General features: G+C 40.9%; 1 protein-coding gene across 1 annotated transcript in view; it reads left to right on the top strand.

The window, feature by feature from the left end:
• The window catches only part of PKHD1 (PKHD1 ciliary IPT domain containing fibrocystin/polyductin), a 269,688-nt gene extending 246,458 nt beyond the window's left edge, over positions 1-23,230 (top strand). The window contains exons 60-65 of the mRNA XM_072857760.1: positions 7,918-8,053; positions 9,849-9,936; positions 13,579-13,686; positions 17,411-17,566; positions 18,772-18,906; positions 22,875-23,230. Coding sequence (XP_072713861.1) covers positions 7,918-8,053; positions 9,849-9,936; positions 13,579-13,686; positions 17,411-17,566; positions 18,772-18,906; positions 22,875-23,230 — 979 coding nt within the window. The remainder of the gene's footprint in view (positions 1-7,917; positions 8,054-9,848; positions 9,937-13,578; positions 13,687-17,410; positions 17,567-18,771; positions 18,907-22,874) is intronic.
• The last annotated feature ends 1,764 nt before the right edge of the window (positions 23,231-24,994 follow it).

Here is a 24,994-nt window from a genome sequence, read left to right on the forward strand (position 1 = left end):
CCAATAGAACTGGAAGAAGATAATTTCCCATTCAACACCACTCTATTTTCCTGATTTTTTTTCCCCACATGGCCAAAGCAATATTCTGAACTTTTTTTTTTTTAACTACTTTGGGGATAGCTGAGACCCATTTTTGGCCAACATCTCATTTAGCAGTCTAGTAAAACTGTGGAAAAGTACACACGAATTAATTTAAACAATGAAACCTAGAAGGTTTCTAATCAGACCAGTGGGATTCTGTAATGGGCCATTTATAGGAGCGACGGGATAAGAAACTTCATCAGAATAAAGTGGAGGCTAATACCTGTATAAGCAGTTTTACATCATATAAAACTGTGTAATCATATTTTACTTTAGGAATCAGAATGAATGTCACTATTTTGTTCTCAATTCATAATTCTTTTCAAACTGGGAAACTTGGTAGTTGTGGGATCTGTCAACAAGAGGTAGATGGTCATCAAGAACTCAGAGACTCAGATCTTTCTGCATGGAAGATGGTGGCAATGAACGCCTGTGTGTGAAAAGAGTTTGAGGGAGGTCATTCTGGATCCCAGAGGTGAAGTTTTTTATCACAAAGCCTTTTGACAATTTTTTGCTTCTGGTGGCAATTCTAGCAGAAAATCCAGGAACTGAATGGGCATCAAAACTGAACTACCAGCATATTGGTGATGTCAGGAAGGCACAGTCATATTGGTGATGATCATGCCACACAAGGTCTTTGACTATGTAGTTGTTAGACCCCAGCTCTGCTATTTTAGCATTTTTCTTTGAATTGAACTCAGAGTGGGGAAATTGAGGAGATATCCTATGGCCCCCATCCATGGTCAGTAGAGGAATTCAATTGCAGCTTAAGCAGAAATGCTTTTAATTCAGCGACTGTCCTAAATAAATACAAAGTATACCTTGCAGAGTAGGTATATGAGTCATTTGTGCAGGTTGAAGGTAGTGTCACAATGTAGATTACTGCAAATTACAATAATGTCTGTCCATAAGGTTGAGTGTCTGTCTTTGGGAGGAAAAAAAATTAAAATGGTCAAAGTAGTCTGCCCCTTTGTATACGATCCTTGTGTGAAGCCAGTATTTCCCTTGCAAGTTTTCAAACAAATCTCCAAAATACCCTTCTAGACAACAGCCATGGAGCTTCATGTTGCCACTGCAATCAGCTAATAATAGTTTTTCACCACTGCTCTCCTGGACTGGAACCATTCTGGCAGTGTAGGAGTTAAAGGGTCTATTACTGACTACCAATCCTACATTCCCCCTCTGAGCCTTATTTTTAAACTATATTTCTCTTGTTATCTACTATACATCTAAAAATTTTCCAATCCCACTCAAAGGTGACACCTGTGAATTACAAGGTTCAGACAATTAGAAGTCCTACCCCCACTGTAACTGTGGTGGAAACCACAAGCTTGCTCTGGCAATGGGCTTCCGAAAACCAACAGGTTCCTCTGCAGGAAGGGGTAGGAGGTGGGAAAGGTGAAAGGAGAGCAGGAGAGAACAGAGGAGGAGGAAGATAAAGAGGGTAGAGAAAAGGAGTGCAGGACTTTGCAGGTCTCTATGGGAGGAAGGAGGCATATATTGCCATATATTCCCCACACCAATGTGGGTCTTTGAAATTGAGGGGTTTATGTTATTAAATTTAAATCTCAGTTAAAAATGAAGGGGATCAGCTCAAGAGGAGCTTTTCCCAGTTCCCCGATGTTCTCCTAGAAGTTATGGATGTTCAGACACATGCAGGAGAGCCAGGAGTGTCCCCAGCATCTTTCTTGGGGACTGGAAAGAGATCTGGTCCTAGCTCTGGTCCTCCAGTGCTGTCAAACAAAACCTGCCTTGCTCATGTCACATATGGATCCGTTTTCCCCCTTAACAATTAACAGGACCTGCTGTAAAAGCGATGATTTACACAACTCGGCAGAGAGGAGCTGCCAGCCATGTCTCCGAGGGATCGATCCTTTCCCCAGTCTGCCGTATTTAACATGTGAGCGGTGTCACCTCTATCAGCAGAGCTTGGCTGGCATGACATTCGAGTGAGTGACGGCCGTGTTGGCTCCCAGGTCAGCCTGCTTTGCCATCACATTGCGCTCTTGACTGTTGCTGTGCGTCAGATGGGAAAGGGAGAAAAATTCTTCCACATGCTTTGTTAGCAGGAGCCTGGCGAGCAAAGGGTTAAATGGCTTTGGGTGCTGGGTCCTTGTGGGGGTGTATGCATGTATATATATGTATACGTGTATCTATCTATATATATACACACACATACACCTTAGTTTGGATGTAGGACCTCATGCCCGCAGGCCACAGTCACATTATCATCTGGAAATTGGATAACGACAGCACAATGACAAATCCAGGTTGCTTGCAATAAGGTGCTAATCCCTTTGCTTTAATATCGGAGCAGCGTGTAATGATGTTTGGACATCACTCCAGTTTACTGACGACCCCACTGGGGCCGGCAATAGAAGCATACAACTGTCTAACAAGCCATCAGGTGACCGCCGTCGTCAAAGCAACGGAGGATGCAATCTAATCTTCCCTCCATCCCTTCCAGCTCCCAATAAGGACCAGATTATAGAAGTGGCCCATCAATGCTTGGTAACTCGAATCAATTAACGTTAATTCGCACAATGCTATGATGTATTGTGATCACTTTCATTTCGGAGAAGGGGGAAGAAATTGCTATAATTCACCTAAAATGAGGTTGTCTATGGTGCTGAGGTATTAATTGGGTGTCCATATTAAATGGAAAAGGAGCACGGTAGTGAAGGAAAAGTGGATGAGTGACTCTCTTGGCTGCTATTGACCTATCAGAAGAAGACAGTGCCCTTTTCCTTTGCTTTTATCTATTACAGTTTTCCCTATTGCGTGTCAAGTTGATGTATTATAAAAAATTCATTTGGTGACCTTTCACCCCCCTAGCAGATTAAACAATTTCACTGGGATGGCATCATTAACAGGGCCTTGCATTTAATGATGATTTCTCTAAAAGGCCACGGAGATTCGATTTTAAGCTAACAGATTTATTGCAGTATTATAACATATCGTAAAAAACTGTACCACCTACGGTCTGGTTTTAGGATAGAAACTGTTTAAGAGTTTATGTGGAGCTTAAAGTGGTATTACCTTGGGATACGCAGCAGCGGCAAGGCTCTGACCTCCGGCGGGATGCTGTTTACATTTAATAAAAGACATTTCTCCGACAGTAAACTTCAGGAGTGTGTTATGGAGGAGGCCTGGCTTAGCCCCTCGCCACTAGCAGGCGGCTTTGTAAGCAGGGGTATTTCCACTCATTTACAGCAATTAATGGAAATCACTAATGAATTTGGCAGATGTTTCTCTCCTATCTGATGCATCGGCTCTGTCCCTCTCCTAAAGGCTCCTGGTGATCCCACATCACCCTTGAGTGGATCTATTAAGTCCCTCCAGTCTCCCTGGGTTTTTTTTTTTAAGGTTTTATCACTCCAGACTGCAGGAATCTGGACTCCACCAACTGCATCCACCAGGCAGCTGCTTGCCTTCAGCTTTTGGTGCCGCTGGGATTGAAAAGTGCTAAATGAAGGTTGTTTGAGTATTGGGGAAGACTGGCCTTAATGGGGGAGACATGTCTGTGTGTTCCTGGACAGCAGTGTTCATGCTCTGTGACTATATTTACTGATTTGTTAAATGGGGAAAAGAATCCTGAAAGCTAGATTGGGAGCCACTTGGAGCTTGGACAGTTTCTAGCAAACAGAGAAATGGAGATCTGATGGTGGTAGTGCCCCCAAAGCTAATGTCAGAAGAAGATGGTCAAAAAGATTTGGTATTTTAATTAATACATACTCCAAGAGACTATGCATTGGACGTCTTTTTCAGAACTTTTTCAGTCTAACCAACTTATCTGATGTTTTCAAAAGCCACAAAATTCCCAGCTTCTAACTAAAGCATCTTTGCTTTATGAAAGGAAATCCTCACAATGATTAGATAAAGCAGCATACTCCTCTTGGCCAGCCTTGCCCACAGAGGCAATTCAGTTACTTGTTTCTTATCCCAATTCGCTGTCAACCTAGGTCCCCTTGCTACTTCTCTACACTACTAGATGTTCTCTTGTTAGCTTTCTGCCATCACAGATGTTCTCTTGTTAGCTTTCTGCCACTGACCTCCAGGGCAGTAGACACATGGCTTCGTTCAAAGCTCCCTGCTGGTGCTCACTAGAATATTCATTTAGGTGCCTAGGTTTTTGAATTTTAGTCTTACTGACTCAACCTGCATGAAAGAAGGGAGACATCAGTAATGTCCAACACCATGGGTCCTGTTCAGTCCGTTAGCCTAGTCCTCATAAGGAGCTATGATCAGTACTGCATATTTATTGTTTCTCTGTTGTCAAGGAAAGCTGAAGCCTGCTTTCTACTGGAGTTTATTTCCTCTAGCTTTGATTTCTCCCTATACCATGGGAAAACATGGGCATCTGTGGAAATAAAAGTCATCCTGTGGATAGGCCTTTTGCTTAAAGTAGGAATGATCTCGAACTCCTCGCCATCTTCTGGATGCTTGTGTTTCTCTTTCCCTGTCTCTATTATTTAATGATAAGATCTGCAGGGGGAGACAAAGCTCTGAACAGTGCAGCTGAGAGGGCACAGGTACCTGGTGTCTGGCTAACCTCATCACCACATGACATAAGAATGCACTTCTCACCCAAAGATACTAAAATCCTGACAGCCCATCTGGTGAATTTGCACCTACTTTGCCTTACACAAGTCCTCAGCTTGCCTATCTCTTGTCTTCACTACAGCATCTTCTTTCTTGTAGCCTGTCTTCTCTTCACCAGCAATCACCACCTTTTCAAGAACAACAAAAAAAAATCTCTTTGGCTTGACCATGATGCATTTTGATATATTATTCATTCCTTGAATTCTTCCCAATCTCCTTTTCCTTCCAAGGATATACTGAAGTTGCAACACCAGCATTGCAGACATACCCAGAGAACTGTTCAATTAGTTTCATTGTCTATGTTTATTAGGAAATTAAATATGCCAGGGACTGTTCTCTGGCACCAAGGCCAGCTGATACAGATCAGCATATGTCCATAAAATTAAATTCTCTCACCTGCCATTTCAGGGTGGCCTCATCCAAACTGCCAAGTGAGAATATTCTCTTACTATATTAGCTCCTAGACCATTTGAGAGTTGTCCTGGACTTTGCTATTGATCCTGGACCACAGCTTGTGATGATCTGACAGGTAAATAGTAGAGGTGATCAAGTTTCAGTGCCAAGGCTTGTTATTTCTAATATAGATATATGTTTTCTAATATAGATGTATCCATCAACTTTAATGGACTCTTGACCCAGGCTCTGCAACTGATCTCTTTCCCCTTGTAGTCAACTGACAATAATAGCTATTATTATTATTGTTATTGCTGTTATTATTATTATTATTATAGTTGTTATTAGTATCATTAGTATTATAGTTATTATTGTAATTGCAATTATAATTACAATGACAAACTCTCCTTGATTTCAGGGAGACTTCCTTCTCTCTGCCCCAAATCCCTCCACCTAGTTTCTCAATCATGCCTTAATACCTGCAGTAGACCCTCTGCTTTCCATGACCTCTAATTTCCTTGCTACTAAAGAGCAGGCACTTGCTCTCCTGCAGAGTCTCAGCATGTTCTGCAGACATGTGTTGGCACTGATGGTGAAAGGATCTGGGATCCTGACCCTGGTATCCCTGCTGACTAAGGTATTACAAGCAGCACCTGCTTGCCCGCTGTGCCCACATTTAGAAGAGCTGCAAGGCACTGAGCAACTGAGCTTCTCCCCATTGAGCTCTGTCAGCAGGGAATTGCGAACCAGCCTGTTCCTTCCCAGCATGACATTTCAGGGTAGTGACACAACAGCATGCTCTTCTTGCCCATCAGGAGGAAAGCAGGTCTCCTCTCTCCAGCCCTTGTTAGGCTACAGGCATGCTTGTCCGTCCTCACTTCCCAGCTGCAAAGCTATGCCAGGAAAGCCTATTTTCCTTCCAGCACAAATCACCAGGGGAGCAGCAGGCTGCTCCTTTCTCCTCCTCCTCCACATTGACACTCACTCGCAGTAACATAACTCGCTGTGTGCAGGGTTGCACCCTAAGGCAGGGGCTCCCTCACAGCAAGGGTCAGGTTGGACCGTGTGGGATATAAACACCATGTTCTGTGCTGTGTTAGCTGGATTCAAATTACCTGCAAACAGACATTAATTTTTAACCATGCGTGTGTATATTTTTGTTTTGTTTTGTTTTCTTTGTCGTTACTCACCCTAGGGAGTAGGAACTACTTCCTACAACCACGTTTTGCAGCAGCCTTCCTTTAAATATGAGATGAGCACAGTTTTACTGTGTAGGGCCTGGGGTGTGGAGTCAGGGCATTGCATGCCAACATTTTTCCTGTTTGTTAGCAGTTTTAAAGAAGCTGGAGAGAGGAAAAAAAATATTTTGGGCTTACAGAAGCCATGCCAAGACTTACCTAAACTTGTTTGGACTCAGCTGAAGCCAGGGAACTCACAGAAAGTGCAGATCTCTGCCATGAAAACAGGAGTGACCTGGTGCGTTGTTCCTGCAGTGAGTTTCAGTCCCAGTGCTGAATGCACATTTATGGAAGGAGGTGGATAAGGGCACTGATGAACGCATTGGTGCCTTTGACATGAATTTCAAACATAACACTGCCTTTCAGACATTCCCACTCATAAAAAAGAAAAAGAACCAAGATAAGAACGGAAGCTTAAATCCTTGAGCTAGCTCTTGAGACTGCAGGTATCCTAAAACCCTTAGTTGATCTTCCCAGTGTCTGTGGTTTGGACCAGGATTTCCCATCAGCTTCAGTATAAACAGTTTCTGGTTTGCAATGCATAGTAACACCCAGAAAAAAACCCACCAAACCCCCAAAATAAAAAACTGAGTTAAAACAAAGGAAACTTATGCTCCATTTATTTTCTGTTTGTAAACACCTTTAAGCAAACACTAGAGATGAATGAATAGCTTTTCTACTTTCATTTCAAGACAATACCAAACCCCCAGCCGCTTCACTGCAATTGCAGATTAGTGGGTTTTATATATATATAAATTATATATATATATATGAGGTACTAAATGACACAAAGCACTGGGATAGGGAATAAAATGATACAGGCTCAGAATGAAGTGTTGATTCTTTATTCAAATGCAAAAGCCCTCTCCTGGGATGCTCTAATTTAAATTTAAGTCTTGGAAAAAACAGTATCTTTCAATAGGGTGTCTGTATACTGCTATATTTCGGTATGCAGACTTCTTAGATAATGAAGGGGAACAACACAGGTACGGCAGGATAAAGAAATACAGTAAAGCCCTGTAAGTGCTGTGCTTGTGTAGAGGAATAAAACTTGTTTTTAGAGGAGCTCAAAGTTGTTCATTGGAAATCTTTCTGCTGGACAGGAAGCATTTGCAGCCTCCACTGTTATCAGTGCACTGCAATGAAGACTTTGGGGCTAGGGCATTGGGTTTCTGAATCTGTAAAATCCCTATCTCTGCCACATACTTCCAATGTGACAACAGGGAAATAAATTATTTTGTTGCTTTCTCACTTTTCCATCTGTAAACTGGGGATTGAAACAAAAGGATTTTTTTTAATTAGTTTGGTGCTGCTGTCTGCTTGGAAGTGATGTCTGTTCAATATTTCCATACGTGCTGCTCTTATCCAAGGAAACAAAGTGCCATGATAAGGTAAATAAGTAGTCGTTTGGTATAGTGCTCCTTCTTATTCATAACAGACACTAAGTATTGCCACTTGCATTACTAAGGTAGAAAATGCTGTGAACGGAAAGTAACATGTCATTCCTAGGTAAGACGTGAATTACCTCTGGGACTAGTATTGGGTGTTTTCATAGCATTAATTTTCGGCTTTTTTTTTTTTTACTTTTCTTTGCATGTGAAAGAAATGGAAGCAGACAACACCCAGGAACGTGCTTGTATGTGAGACCCTATAATATCTCTGTTCAGGTGCAGCCCTCAGATGGAGAAATCGAGAAGCAGCTTCCTGTACAGCCAAAAATCATTTTTCTGGACAGGAAGGTAGGATTTTCCCCTCTGTGGATTGATGCTTCTATTAATTCTGTACAATTTTGACATTTCCAAGCAATCCAAACACTATGAGACTGACCTAAATATGGCATAGAACAGCTCTATAAATAAATATGGCAAAGGATAGCTCTACAAATAAGCAGTCATTGGCATTCCGGGAACATGTTCAGGATGGACTCTGTTCACATTTTTCAGCTTTTTCCTGTGAGTGTTAGATTTGTGCTGTAGAAATGAATGTGTGCAGTTTTCTGATCTCTGCTCCTAAAGCTTAGAAGATATAATTGAGGAATGTGGGAACAGCAACACAATCATGAAAGCTGGCAATGTCAGGTATAATGGGGTATCCTGGTCTGCCTAAGCAAGTCCACACCATGCAGAGCAGTGCTGCGTAGAGATCACTATGTTTAAAACAAGCTTGGACTTCTATGTGATGTGATTTAGCACTGCCAGAGGTACTAACATGAGTCCTGGAAGCAGCAGACTAGGTCCAATGAGTCCTTAGATGTTGGTGGGTTGGACTAGATTCAGTCCCAAAGTCAGGTGAAATCTGCATAGCATGGCTTCCTGCTATGTTTCTATTTCTTTTAAATTTTCATGTCCTCTTTCCTGTTTTCCAACTATTTTCTGTTATGGAATCATTCCCATTTTACCGGACAGGCAAAAGTATAGCCACAGAATAACTAGCCCCAGGTATGACATTTTTACAGTGGTGACCCTGGAGCATAGTGTCAAATCCAAGCTTGGACAACTTTGTGGACATTATTTCTGCACGCAAAGTTGCTTTATATTAAAGCCAGCTCTATATATCCATTAGTCATAAGACTGATTTTACAATTGTGAGACATAAAACTTTCACTTTCTTTCTATTGACTTCAGTTCCCTACACGTAGGCATCTTGTTGTGTTGTAGGGTGTGGAATATGCTATTTGGCCTCCAGCTCCTATAGAAAGGTAAGACCTTTCCACAAACCAACTCTGCTGGATGTCAAATATTTTTGGCTACCTGAAATGACACACAAAATTTACATCTAGGCAACAGAATCTTCCCTTGAGTTTCATACCCCTCTTCAGACATGTTTCAGGTTTTCTACTAGACTTGAGAACCAGTAACTATTTTTTTATCAAAAAATAAAAAAACCTGAAAGCTAATATTTTTATATACACATAGACTCTAGGATCCAGATCCTGCACACCTATTATGGCTGGGTAATTTACGTATCAAAATTGGTTTCTTTCACTGAGTGTATGAGGAACTTAAATCTTCAGCCTGACTAAATAGACAGACTGAATCTACTCAGTTTCCTTGAACTTGCGGAGTCACCATCTTAGGAGATATTCAAAAGCCATCTGGACATAGTTCTGGGCAACCCCTTCTATATGGCCTTGCTTCAGCAGAGGGGCTGGACCAAATGACCTCCAGAGGTCCCTTCCAACATCAATCATGCTGTGATTCTGTGAACTTAGGCACCATAGAAGCCATGATGTCAAAATTAGCTACTTCTCACAGGTGATGTGAATGTGACCCTAGATGCTTCAAGTGATGCAGCAAACCTTGTCAAACTTTATTGAAACAGACCTGAAGCTGCCAGAACTGGTTCCTCTGAGCTTAAGCGCATCTTAAGGAGTTATGGTGAGCTTTGTGACATTTGTAACATGTACCATGTAGATGCAAACTGCCCTCCCACTGGTCATTAAAAAATTATTACAATTGTCAAAACCATCAAAACTTTCTTTCCTCTTGTTGAGGAGACAAGACCTTAATTCTTCTCTTTTGTTCTTCTTCCCAGGGTCAAAGAGTTGACAAACTGGGGCCTCCAACAGAACCCTGGGTTGTATCAGCTCACCTCAAGGGCTCCTCTGAGGCTGTGCTAAAAGGTTTGGATGCATTTTCTTATAACAAGGGTTACTGCAAAGCAGCTATGTGGAATGATGGTGACAAATTTAGGAGTTCTCCCTGAGAAAGACTGGATTTGAAAGAGTCTTTGGGCTGAAAAAAGAAGGTTTGCAGTAGGAGTTTGGTGAATTACTGAGTCATATACTAGAGAAAGAGGAGCTTATACGAAGTATTTTTGTGGTCTGGCAGCTTAAAGGGAGTATATCCAGTAGTTTATCTTGAAAAGACATATCTTAGATCAAAAAAGAAAAGAATGAAGAATTAGAAATCCTAATACTTGATTTTCAGCTACTGTTAATTGGGTCAGCTTCCTTAGAGTCAATGACAACCTGTTTGTCCCAGCAAAGGATCTGGCCAAGTACAGACAGAAACAACTGCCTATTGTTTGTAATTAGCATACTTTAACATGAAAATGTTTTTCACAAGGGATCTAAATGTTTCCCTTCTGGTCCTCATTTATTGAAGACCTGAACTCATGATTAACTCTAAGCATGTGAATATTTCCCTTTAGGTTATTGAGGCTATGAACATACTTAGATATAGAACCTTGTTTAACTACAATGCTGAACCAAAGACCTGTGGATGATCATATGCTTGTAAACTAGAAAGTGGAATTGATATTGATTGTAAAGCATCCTAATGTTCATTGCTAAAATCTTTAAATGTAAGCAAAGAGTACACACATTGAGAAATGAGGTTTCTTATTACAGGTAAAGCATTTTGCATGCAGTAAAGCCATTTGTGTTTCAGCTTTGACTTGAAAAATTCAGATTAGGAGAAGATAAGTGGCACTCATGCTGTAGATCAGAGCTTCTCACCCTTTCAGTCTATGTTTCTGTTAATTAGAAATTCATCCTACCTCGTCATAGTTCCAGGTTTACAGGTTAGAAAAATCCTTTGGTCTTTTCTGTTGTTTTTCATGCCTTTTCAGGGAGGTACACCTCATAGGTTTAGGAATGTGGGTCTAGATGAACCACAGATTATTGGATCAGGTACTGGCTACTGGTGGAAGAAAGGAAGGGAGGAAGGGAGAAAGAGAGGAAGGGAGGAAGGAATGAAGACCTGAAGGAAGGGAAAGGAAGGAGAAAAAGACAAAAAGAAAGAAAAGAAAGAGAAGAAGAAAGAAAGAGAAAAAAGACAGAAAGAGAGAAAAGGAGAAAAGGAGAAAAAGGGGGGGGGGGAAGAAAAATCACTGAAGAGAAATGCATTTCACATTCTTTAAAAGATACATGCATCAAATTAATAGTCAATAAACTCCAGCAAAGAATGAACTGCGTAGTACAGATGTTCTGCATGTAATAGTTTGCTGCAGATTTTCCTTTGACAAACGTCCTTATTGCACTTTTCTTTTGAAGCATATGAAAGCAGCATTTAATCGAAATGGGTCCCGTCTAGCACACTGAGGCTGCTTCATCTGACAGCAGCCAAACTGCCTCATGGAAAGTAGTTTAGCTCCAAATTAGCTTGCTTCTACGTTAAATACCAGCTTGCCTGAGAGATCTTTGTGAAGACTCCCATATATATCTGTAATATTCTGAGCTTTGAAGCATATGTGCCCGAAAGCTGAGATAGTCTCTGTTGAGAAGTACAGTACAGTACTCTAGGCTTCATCGTAGACTAGAAATGGCAATTATAAAGTATTTGAACGCAGCTGACAAGACCCTCTATAAAAGCAGTATTACAGTGAGTATCAGAGCCAAGAAAAGTCTTGGTAGTCTGGGCAGATACTGTCATAAGGAGGATCATATGCGTAGTACATAAATAGATGAGCCAGGATCAGGATAGAGCAATTAGAGAAATCTAGATTCCCACATCTCCACCAAGTCTATTCACAGTATAAATCACTGCTTATTTATACATCATAGCTCATCCTGGAGACTCACAATGAAATAGGGGGTTTGGTGTGCTAGATGCAGTACAAAAATAGAAAAACATATATGTGGTCAAAACTAACTGGGATATTAGTAAATTAAACAGCACCAGATCACGGAGAGGGGAAACTTTATCATTTCTGTTGCTAAATCATTAAATGTGGCATGCTTTTACCCAGGACCTTGTCTCAGGCAATTTCTTGCTGTGGTTCAGAAGTCAACACAGCAAGGAAGTAATCTCAGTAGGCAGTCTGCATGCAACATCTCTTTTTGGAGGCTGTAAGAGTTTAAGAGGTTTGGCCAGGGCATGCCAGTTCTTCAGTGCCAAAGAACAGATCCTGGCACTGTTTAGTTTGTATCATATAGGTGTAGGCACAAAAAAATGGGATAAAAACAGCGAGAATTTGTCCTGCAGTCTGGCCTACCATCAAAAGCCTTGTTTCCACCTGCTGAACACTCTTATGCATTTGTGATTGCAAGATGTTTCACAAAGATGTTTGGTACTTCACTACTTCATTCAATATCCTGGGCACAGGAATGGCAGAGTACAAATGTCCTCCTCACATTCAGACTTTATGTACCTTCACCTGTGCTGCTTAACGGCAATAAAATGTTAAACCACCTGCTTCATAAAGCAAATAGCTATTGCGTGTTGTCTTTGAGCAGGCAAAAGCCTATGTTTGTGATCACTGGAGTAAGTCCAGCATCCTAAGGAAGTTCTGACTTCTCACCCCCACCTGAACCAACAGTTTGAAATTTGTCAGTCTTTAGGATTTTACCCCTCTCACTCCAAGAGCCTGAATGAAGCCCAGACCTGGTCAGCATTGCTCAAAGGCCAGGACTTGGCTGGTGCTCAAAGATACGCACAATAAAATGGAGATCCAGTTGCAAAGTAAATTATAACTTTTAAAAAGAGCCTACAAAAATAAAAACCATGGCAAATGTAAGTGTTGGGTCAGAATGCATTCCCTGATAGCTTAGAACAAGAGGTAGTGATGGAGAAACTGGCTCTCATGGGCTTCATTTTAATGCTCCCCATGGAGTTTTCCCCTGCCAGGTTTCTAGATGAAAGTCTCTCCTGTACAATCACAGGGCAGTCACCACAAACATTTTTCATGGCCAAATCCCTTTCAAAGCATCTGAGAGGGTTGGAGAAAACTTCAAAATGATTTAGCAGTATGACAGGAGGTGATACGTCCAAACGATGAGGTGAAACACCTACAAATCAGAAAAGGGTTAAAACAGTTAGCTCTTTTCCCTTAGCTGCAATGGCTAGCTCCTTGAGACCATCCCTTTAGGACAGAAAGTAATCGGTCTCTCACTAAGACTCTCCTAACTTTAGTGACATATTTAGTCACACAAGACATGAGTTAAATCAAAAAGATGAGCATCTGGAACTTTCTAGTGCTTCTGTATAGCCCCAATTACCTTTGCTTGACCTCTTGACACTTGTATTCATGTTACACCCTGACAATATAGATATGTACAGTAAATACCATCTCACAATGACCTCAAGGAACCAAGATTCAGAAGCTAAGATCCTCCAATCCATCAGGAATTTGCTGTCCAAGTACCTCTGAAGACCTGACCCTACATTAAATTTCTGGGGTTAGACAAAATGTTTATGATTAGGAAGGACACTGAATTTAGGCTTTCTGAAGTCCTCTTAAAGTCACAAGGACTCTCTGAGGGGCTTAGGTGGTACTTATCTCAATGCTGTTAATTGCAATGAAATTTTTTATTACTCTGCAGGGCTCACCCAAGTGCAGGTCATAGATGGATGTGCAAGCTTTTCCAGTCTGGCCGTCTCCAGCTCAGGCACAGACTGGAAACTTGTGTTCACTGTCACATCACCTCCAGGTAAGCTCCATTTTCTGCATATTTTTTGATTTGGCAACTGAACTCAAAACGCTACAGGTGGTCTGGATTTGTGAAAAGGGAGTTAAGCTTTGTTTGAATAAGTGGAGCAATGCCAAACCTCTGAATAGCCTGACTTCTGTTATACGTCCAAGTTGGCATTACCCAGGCAGCAAGAGAGCTGGGTGATTCCTGTGCTATTCATGCAAGATCCCCAAAATCAAAATGAGTTAGTACAGAGAAGTATTGCCAGAGAAAGGTACCTCTTTCTTCCTAGATTCCCCAGCTATGAATTCCTTCTAGGAATCAGGTCCTTAAGGTCAGCTAAGCAGCCTGAGCAAACTCTTTCCTATAAATGGAGTCCCTCTTTTTTTCCTGTTTGTGTTCAGTAATTTTCCATCTATGCTCCCAGTTATTTTCATAGCACCTTTTAGCGACCATTTGTCTGCACCTGGTTATCTTTATGGGTGCGACAGGTTATGCACTCTCAGAGCGTGCCTCCAGGACTGGGCTCTGCTAGGGGTCTCTGAGCAACCCTGTAATGGTGAAGGGGCACGGGCGCTTATGCCTCCTTAGAAACACTAGCTGAAGGGGATGTCGTACCTTGGGGACAAGGTACCACATGAACTCTGGCTTGTAAAAGCCTCAGGGCATCTACAAAAGAGAAGCACCTATCCAACTGTTTGGGGGGCTGAATTTATCTACAAATCTGGCTCTGAAGGTATATAGGAGCCAAAGCGCTGGTTTCTTTGCCTCAGAATGACTGCTGAGGCAAGCCAATGGAGAAGCAGGAAGGAACATGCTCTCTGGCATGTAGTCCAGAGACATACTAAAATATAGGTGTTGTAAGACCATGTGTAAAGTCTCTCTTCTGGTATTACATACATACATGCATACATACATGTATATATATATGGATATATATCTAGATAGATATAGGTATAGACATAGACATAGATATCTCCACATATATATATATATATAACCTGAGACACATCAGGTGGAAAGAAGCCTAGGAAGGACAGACAGAAATATTTCTAGGAGAGGTAAAGTGGTGTGTGTGCTACTGCATAAAGCCCTGATGAGTATTCCTTTGAAATACTGAACATAATTTTGTTTATGCATGTTCAGAGATGATCTCAAAATGGACTAAATACAGGCTGAGCATTTTTAATGAGAAAACTCTAAGATAGCGTGACTTGTTTCAGCCTGAAAAAGCAGAGAAGGCAAAAACATCAGACAGGCAAAGTGGCCAAGTGGAATTGGCTAATGAAAAAATCTGAGCTAAAAAATTGGAAAGTTGCATTTAGACTGTATTTTCCTGAACAGCCTATCTTAATAGAAAGGAATAGTGAGAGCAGATCAAACTGCTATTGGATGGAGGTCAATACACTTATGGATGATACTGTACAACATGGTACACACAATAACATGGGATAGGATTTATAATCCAAGAAATCCCTTCCTATCCTAGTATAAAATGAGGATCCAGATTTTTTTTTTTTAATGAGAAACCTTTGCTCCTCCTAGTCACAAGTGGCTAATCAACACTGAGTGTTGCCCATGGCTTTGCCAAGGGAGAATTGGGGTGCAGGGATTGGAGGTGGGCTTTTAAAGGAGGGACATATATCTATTTTGCGGGTGTATGCTGCCAAACACCTGCAGCTCCCATTGCCTTCACTTTAGTGAGAGCAGATGGAAAGTCAGCCCCTCACAGGATCTGACTCTTTAGTGGAAAGCTTAATGAAATGTGTTTTGAAAGCTACTTCAGGGGAGTCACAAAATCTTCGTTCTTCTGAACAAAGGTCAAAGATCCCTTTTATGAAACGTTTAGCCAGAGTGTTGCAGAGGTGTTTACAGCTAACAATGCGGACAGCTGATGCATCTGTGTAGGTATCACCTGTGTAAATCAGAGTATTGTACACTTTTAATATGCACTGCAAAAGCACACACCAAACAAGTAACCCCCTTTGCTTGTTTTTAATTGGGAACCATGCTGGAGATAGAATAAAGGCTTTTATACTGCCAGACTCTTACTGAAGATATTTCCTTATTGGTTGAGATAAACAAGGAAAAACTAAACTATCAAATAGTAGATGTTTGAGATACATTTTCATGACCAGGTTTCTCTGCGTGCCCTGGCATAGTTTGCCATTTGGAGACAGCTCAGAAGACACCGCTGATGCTGAATGCAATAATCTCAAGTGTTTTAGTGGTAGTTCATGGGGAGAGTAGACTATTCATAGCACTGCTGCATAGTCTTGCTCCTGGTTTTACAGTAATATTCACTTAAGTGATAGGGATCCCAATGGACTTGATCCATCCACTTTCCATTTAAACCAACAGCAGTCTACTCACAAACTATTAGAGTAGTGTGAAGCACCTTTAAACACCTGTCTGTGTAGAGTCCTTGATATCTGTGAGATTACTTCTCTCCCCTCAGCTGAAGTTCATATATGTTTGTACCTGCAGGCAAATTTTTCCCAATTGGAACATGCTTCCCACATTGTTCTGATGAAGCTCTGCTTTGTTCAAGTGGACAATATTGACACAAATCTAATTAGTTTCAGATAAAAGTACTTACAGATACTTACCCTGGTGTCCAAGCCTCCATCTGACAGTGTTTCTGATTTTTTTTAATGAATTGATGAAAAAAGGCTTTTAGATTTTTATTAAAAGTGGAACTCAAACAAGTAAAAGAAATATCCATCTGTCAATATGATTAGAATTGTGGGGTTAAGCCTGATAATGAGTCGGGTAGTAAGATAGGTAATGAGTTGATACACTAATCCACCTCCTTCAAATTGGTCTATAGAGAGTACTAGGGCCAGTTTTGTTAAACTCCTGTCCTTCCCAGGCACTTCTCCATTCAAAATGTGTTTTGGAAGTGGTCCAGGGAACCAAAACCTCTCTATATTTCTGATTTTTAAGATGGCAGTATTAGGCATCTTCCAGTCCTTGAAGTTCAGATGCTGAGACCCAATGAACTCTTGACCACAGAAAGTGTGAGTAGTGGCTGGCTTGATTCTGACTTCATTTACAGAAAACTTTAGGAACTCTGGGTGAAGAGCATTACCCAAAGCTTGTGTGTGTCAAGAGACTAAATATTTACCATGCTAACAGCAAGGACACTTTTTTTGTTGTTGTTTATAATGCTCATTATTGACATGGTGGAAAATATTAGCAAGTTCACTGGGAGTTTTCCGCATCATGGATTTAAGCTTAATGACAGTGAAAGTTTTGAGGTTTCCCATAACTTACATTGATATGAATCAGGTATAGCCTGTAAAAACTGTGTATGACTTAGCACCTTTCTTGTTGCAACCACCTTCTCTGTCTTGCTAGGCAGAATGTGTATTTTTTGTCTGGGCCTGATCTGTTTGGCCTCAGAAATTCTACTTTTCTGGGTTTGGTAGTCAGCTGGACAAATTAATGGAAGAAATATCAAGGATTGTTAAATATAAAGAGGATGCCTCTGCTTCAGGAAGCACTGAAAGCTTGAAATTTACATTGGAGAAGTATCGTTACATATTTGGTTTGTCCTGGTACTCCGTCCTAAATAAATACTGTTGGCTGATGTTGGGTGTGGAGATAGACAGACTTATAGGCTGTTCCTGCATGCATTTTTAACAATCGCATCACTGTTGGAAGGCTATAACCTGGCGTTTTAACTGTGAAATCTGTGTCCTTACTTTTGTAATAAACTCTGACTGCTTTAAATTCTCAGGGGCTAAGTTCACTGTGCTGTCTCAGCCATTTACCATCTTTCCTGTCCCCACGGGAGTGAAGGCCAGCATGATCCTTGTTGTCATACTGAGTTCAGCAGCATCTACATTCATCCTCACTCTTGCATTCTGCTGGTTCAAGAAGAGCAAAAGTAACAGTAAGTTGGAAATGCCTACTAAAATTTATAGTTGCAGACTCCCTGTTTTATTTAACAAATCTCCGGAGTGGCCACAACAGGATTCAGACAATGGCACTAAGAAAGCTCTGAGAAGTTCAGTAATTAGAAGTATAGTTTGTAGTTTCAGGGTTATACAGTTTTGTGCCTATAACAGATGCCTGAGTCCTGGCTGGAAAAAATTTTAATTGTATGTGAAACATGAGGAAAATCAGATTTCTATAGTGCACACAAGGAACTGAGAAACAAAAGAAATATTTGCTATGATTTCAACGATCTGTTCAGCCACTGCATTTTCCTGATGAAGGGTGACATAGCAAAATATTGCTGTGGTGAGGTTATGCAAAGCCTTGGTGCTGACCGAAGACTAGACACAGCTGCAGTGTGAATGCCACAGAGACAGCGGCACAGCCATGCTCACATCCCATATCACACTATCAGCATCATACGAATCAAAGGGGTAATGGAAGGGCTACAGCTTCTCCGGAGTTCTCCCCCAAGCAAATTCACACCTCTGCTGATTTACCGTAAGGTTGCTTTATTTTTAGCATTGACCTTAAAACAAATATAGCTACCTCAGGGAGGCTTTCCCACTGCAGAAGGCATAAAGCTATTTGCGTAAGAGAAGAACTGAAGATAAAAGGACTGACTATAACTGGTAGCCTGACTGCCAAACACAGCCACCTTAAACTTCTGCATATATTGAAAGTTACCAATAACTTGGCCTTTCAGATATGTTAACTGAAGTTGGGACCTAGCCAAATGTTCAGGTAACCTGCAGTGGAGGAGTACATGCAAATCCTCGTTAATAAGACATCTCCCACTAGTTTCAAGACCTTCTCGCTAGTTTCTCCAAACTTTTGCTTTCAAGTAACTTTGCAAATCCAGGCTAAAGGGTCTTTCTCCTAAACCACTCCATGAGCACTAGCTGCAATAAGGTCTGAATTTTTAGTATTACTGAACATGGTGACAACGTAAGGAAGGATTTTACTGAAGAGAACTAGGTGGGATCCCTAGTGGCAAAACACAAGATGGTATGAACATAAAACAATCCTCTCTGCTTTTGGACAGAAAGAATACTTCTAGATTATCTGTTAATTCACCAGCAATATATTGTTCCTTGAATTAATAATTGCTGCTGAGCTGAGGATGGATTGAGAGTGATGTGACTGTATGCTTCATTACAGAAACGAGGACTGAATGGGCTGATGTACCACAGGCCAGTACCAAGGGACCACAGAAACAAGCATGGCCTCATGCAGCTCACATCCAGCCTTGCTGCAATCAAGGAGAAAATAAAAGTGGTGTGCCTGTAGCAGAAGGTGAGACTGCAGTTTGACAATAATTCCAATTTATTAACAGTTAAACATCAAAAGAGTCAGTTTAGGTCTCTTAACAAACTATAGATTTGTATGGGATCAATGGCACAGTTCTTCTCAGAAGGTCTATCACTTTATTACCTCCTCCTTCTCCTCCGTGGTATTTTTCTATTTATCATTTTATCTCCTTTTATTGTGTGAAATCCTACCTCCACTGAAGGCAGCAGCATAATCCCCCTTATGCTCAATGAGTCCATGATTTCACCTAATGTTTTTGGAGCAGGGCAGGGACCAGCATACCCGCAGTGTCCCCAGCATGCCTGGAGGAACAGGGCTTCTCCCTGCCCAGGTCTCCAAGTGCTGCAGCAATAACTGCTCAGTGCTCAAAAAGCTTCGGACAAGTTTGCAGGCTGTAGAGGGCTGCAGCAAGGTACACTGGAGGTAGGAAAAACAAGTCAGGGCTCATTTGCATGGTCTCTGTTACCTCCACCACTCACTGGACCTTCATGCTGTGCTTTCTGAGCAGTGAGTCCAAGCCAGCACTCCAAAGAGGCTCCCTTCCCACCCACCCCACTCAGTGTTCCCCCTTACTCTCTAGATTCCCTGCCACAAACACCCCTCTTCTGCATACCTCCTTGAGACTTGTCTTTTCATCATCTCCTGATCAAACACGACTTCTTCTGAGGTCATGGAAAAGCAGACAGCCTCAGGGGGCATGTGGCTGGCAGCGTAAAGCACTGGCTTCCCTCTCTGCGAGTGTGAAATGTTCTTATAGTAGTTGGGGTTTTTTTTGTCTCTCCTGCCAACAGCACAGATCTAAGGGCATTCGGATAACCCTGCTGAACCACCCATTTACTCTATTTTGGGAATTTCTTTTTCCTCTCCTTCCCAAAGTCTGTGGATTACATAAGAGGCAGGAAGAGGTGAGCTGGAGTTTTATCTCCTTTTAATTAGCATCTATCACAAAAGCAGAGAGAGAGAAGGAGAGAGGAAATTCTGCAGTTTATGTGTTTTGATATTTGCTGTGCTCCTCCAAAGCCCAGCGTTCAGCTGTGTGCCTTAGGATACATATCTGCTATAAATTCATTTTTTATCTAATTTGTCTGAGATCTAAGCTTCCTGTGGAGGTCTGAGATCAAAGAATCTGATTCTGTCTGATGTTGGCTCTGACACATAATGCGTGCTGACTTAGTTCTGTCTATAAACTCGCAGTGGGAGGCTGCCATTCTCCCTTGGCACCTTTACATAGTGAACTTTCATTTTGGCTGGGGAGGCTGACAGGTATAGCGTTGATTGGAGCCGTCATGTAAATAATTCATGGAAAGATTTTTTTGTCAGAAAAAGGCAATCCAGCCACTTAAAGTCTTTTAGGAATAGTTGCAAGACAAAAAGATTCCCCGATATGTTCAAATCTAAACAAGGATAACAATATCTTAAGTGAATTTAATACATATGACTTGGAAATGTCTAATGTTTGACTTCCCCTTATTTAAAGTGCTGTTGGTTTTGGAGAGAGAGAGAGAAGAAATCAAAGCTTCAGTCTTTCTGTTTAGTGTCTGCTTTATAGCTGTTCCCCCCATAAGAAATCCCACCTTTCTAATACAATTAAGTGTTCAGAGCCTTGATTATTAATCACCAGAGTAAGTCTTGCAAGGCAGAGTTTTTCTGTTTCGTAGGTGCTTATACAGTGTAAAGTCCAATGGAGGTAGGGGCCCTGGTTGTTGTCCCAGAACAAGTAGCGGAGGATGCAGGTCAGGAAGGAAGCTGTATGCATAGATACGCAGTACTGCAGGGGAGAAGGGATCAAGATACTACTTTGTTTGACCTTGGTGTAACAAAAAATCTCCTCAGCTTCACATAATTCTCTCTCTCTTGAATTAAATAACCTTTGATTGAGTAATGCATAGTTAACAGAATGGCACCTGGAGGTGGAGGAACATATTGTTTCTTTTTTCTTTGTGCAATTTATTCTGGCGGTTCATCACCTTCACCATTGAAAATTTGTATCCTATAACAGCTTACGTTTCCTAGCTTCAATTTCCAGTCCTTTTAGGTATTGTACCTGATTGATCCTTATCCTGAACTCCTTGGCCACCATTGCCCAGAAATCACTGTTGCATTCCTGAAGAGGTTCTCCCAGTCTGCAGATATGGTTGGCATCCCTTGCTCCTAGGTTGCCCAGATCAGCTCCTCCTTCTTCCTTTCTACCAGTTTGCCATTTTTTCCACCTTTTACAAAATTTCATTGGAATTAATTTTAGTTTTAATTCCAAATCACTGGTGGAAACACTGAATATTATCCATTTCAGTGGTAGTGTCTGCTACTGCCACACATCTCCACCTCTGAGGATTATTTCCCACATATATTATAAACCCACTGCCTGAGCTCTGTCTGTTAGCTGGTACTTAATCCAGTTAATCATGTGCTTTATTGATATTGAATAGTTTGTATTTAATTAAAAAAAATCGGGATATGTTAGATTACTATGTCATATAAATCTCAAGACAGTATTTCATCCTTGAAACTGCTCATATCCAGAAAACTTTTAGCCTCCTCCATTAATTCAAACTCATTTGAGAAGCCCTATTTTCACAATTGAAAATGGCACCTTTGAGGATGGAGAGGACATCAATACATATCAAGAAATAACATGAAGCTTTGATATAAGAATCATAACCTGATCATCTTGTTTATGTGTATAAAGAAGAAAATTGAACCTAGTGATTTATGTAATCTGTACTTTGAAACAGCCAACTACCTAATGTTAAAGCAATCTTAAGAAGGAACACTGTTACACACAGAAACATGTGTGACTACTGAAAATTTACTGACAACGTTCCAGGGGATTTCCAAGAGTTACAATCCTGAAATTGAAAGCTGTGAGTGTACAAGCTGAAAAAAAGCAGCACTTCTTAACAGGAAAAGTGAGGATAAGCATGAAGAAATAGGGAAATTGTAGAAAATAAATGAAGATAGGGGAAAATTATTATTAACCCTGCTAAGGGTTAAACTTCAAGGAGAAACCTGAAAAAGAAGGAGTTGTTACAGCACATTTTTGGGATTAGTTGTGATAAGGACCTATAATATGTGGTGATGAACAGACTGCAAAAGCCAACATTGTCCACTAACACGTGAAATATGTGGACGAGAACTAGTTCTGAATTTGGAACTAGTATAAAAGGTTTGGGTCTGACCTGGTTTCACTTTATTTTCAAGGGGGAAGGGAGAGGATTGCAAGAACTGTACAAATGTTTTTAGCATCCAAATGAAGCAGACTGCCAATCTTGCACTGAAGTGATAGCACACCCTGTCAACTCAGAAGCCATCTGCTGTAACACTACAAGTGATTCTGCCTCTGTGGTTGATAACTGTTTGGTTTATTAAGGTGTAAACATTTTTCATTTCCACATGAAGAATGTATAGTATATACATATATATACACATATGTATATGTTTTGCTTTTTCTGCGTTTTTTCAATGGCATTTTTTAAACAGCATTGCAGGTTACAGGCTCTGCCTTGAGTAGGATTCAAATGTTGGAAATAAAAAGCTCTACTTTGTACTATAGGCTGATTCATAAAGGTTTGATGTATTTTATAGATGTGTAGTATTAAAATGATTATCAGTCTTAGCGATACATAGCTTATTAACCAGCTGTATTCTATATACTTTATTATTAAGCATTTATTGAAATATTTGAAAACAATTGGAGGATGCTCTAGGAGGTGTTAGTGTATCAAACCAGCTGTTTTTATTGATGTATATTTATTTGTGGAAACAGATTATGGTTACTCAGTTTTAATAACTTAGTTCTGCCAAACTAAAATTTGTGGCCAGTTAAAATTATTTCCCCAACAATAACTGCTTTTTCATTAATGTCTTTAACACACAGTAAAGGCATAGAAAGGTAAGAAAGATGAAGGTAGGGTCTTACAATTATAGTAAAGCACAAACAAGTCTTGCTTTCACAGATATGGAAGGAACTGGAGCAGTGGGACATGCCACAGGACAACTGGAGGAGCTGAACCTGCAGCCCTGTGAAGCCAAGTCAGTGAGAAAGATGAGCACTGTCCAACGTAAAACAGGTAACAGAGACACCTTTTCTTCAGCTAGGAACAGTGACCGTCACCAACTGCCACGTGAAGGAACATCTCCTGGTGACTCTCTGGAACTTCAGCAGCCAACAACAGTCCTGAGGTGTTCCAGCCAGAAGGATGTCCCCCAGCCTTCGGCTGGTTACAATGAGGAAAGAGACAAGTCCGAAAGGATGCCCAAACCTCAGAATGATGTCGGAGAGCATGTTGCTGTGGTAGCAGCAGAGGTGTAAGAGAAGTGATGTGAGGTGGTGGACCACAAACAAAGCAAGCTTTGCCTGACTTGCAGTCAATGCAAAGTTGAGTGTTTTGCCTCTGTGGTTAGAGAAAAACACAGACATGTTAGCATGGGGAACCAGGCTGCCACGCTGCACACGTACAAATGAACCTGTTACCTGGATCTGCAGCCAACTGGGAGACTCTGGCCATGTCTATGACACTGAACTTTCTTAGCTTCCAAAACAGAGTGGGTGCATCCAAACTGCCTGTTGAGAGTAGTTCTTCTGACACCTCTAAAACTCTCTCCAAGAGTTGTTTGGGCATGCTAGCTGGCTAGCTAGGTCAGCTTGGAGATTACATTCAAAAACATTCAGGGATTAGCCTAACAATTCAACATTGCAGATGATCGGATTTCTGACGCTTTCATATACTAGCACTGATGTAGTCTTAGTGGCTAGAGCAATGCTGATTGGTATGTATGCATATATACAAATACATAGGAATTTTTCCATTTCTTCCAATCATGCCTTTAGTTTCATTCAAAAGAACCTCAGTATGTACATAAATATTTTCCTTTTTCTGAGGCAAAACACATATTCAACTTCCATTTCATTGTGACTTGAGTAAGTGCTTCCATTCCTCCCTAGTTAAACCTGTGTAGTTAATTTTTTTTTTAATTAAAGTATTTTGCTGAGTTAAATATTCACCATGTCATTGTTTTCTAACACCCTTAAATCACTGACTTGTTATGAACACTACTCTTTATGAATGATAATAATAATGCTGATGTTCTTCAGTTGCTCAGAGAATTCCTCTGTGCTTTGCTTTACTGAGCTGGAAGATGAGGGACTTTATTATACCCTCTCTGTACCATAAAATTCTTGGTTGCAAGTTGGCCTGGTGGCACAAGATAAAATTTATACTCCCCTGCAGAAAAAATACTTAAGCAGGAAGATGAGGTTTCTGCCCAGATCAGCAGTGGAAGAGTAGATAAGAAACCTTGATTTGAAAAAAAAACCAAAACAAACCAACCACAAAACAGTTCACTTCAAGCTGAAGGTGCAGATGCTGGTCAGTGAGCTACACAGTTCTCTAGGCACAAAAATAGATTCACTACCATTGGCTCCTGCATTATATTGTGTTTATAAGCATCATTTTCCGGTGAAATCAGACAGATTCCGTGGTGAGCCAGGCTTCTGGCTGACTGCACAGGAGCTTTTCTGGCTTAAGACATTTGAGGATGAGGGCCTTATATTATTAGGGTACAATAGATCAGCCTTTCTAATCTCTTCCATGTTATGCAAAAGCAATTTCTTACCGTATTTTCTGCAGAGGCCAAAATATTCTTTTATGTGAGTCAACATGGCAGATCCCTAAGCCTCATGATTCTGGGTCCGAATAAGAAGATACACCTTGAAGAGACATCCAGGTTTGGTGAAATGATTTGGAGACCCTTCCTTTCCTCCACAGCTGACACCCAGCTTTAGATGCTTTCACGTGGTAGGAGATTCTTTCCTCTCTGCAGATACACAATTCCTCCATCCCCTGAAATCCACTGCCCTTCTATAGTTCTACTCCTAGTAAATGTATCTATCTATCATATCCAAGCAGTGTGAAAGCAAACAATATATAATTGCAAATGTCAGGGTGTATGCAAATAATATGCAAATAATATTGAATATAAATGACTTGCTAAATTATGCAATGGAGACTTTTTTTGGGGAAAAAATCAGACATACTGGAAACAGTTAAGGGCTTTAATTAATCCTTTAATTCAT

The sequence above is a fragment of the Ciconia boyciana genome, chromosome 3 (assembly GCF_034638445.1).
Source record: "Ciconia boyciana chromosome 3, ASM3463844v1, whole genome shotgun sequence".
Classification (NCBI taxonomy): Eukaryota; Metazoa; Chordata; class Aves; order Ciconiiformes; family Ciconiidae; genus Ciconia; species Ciconia boyciana.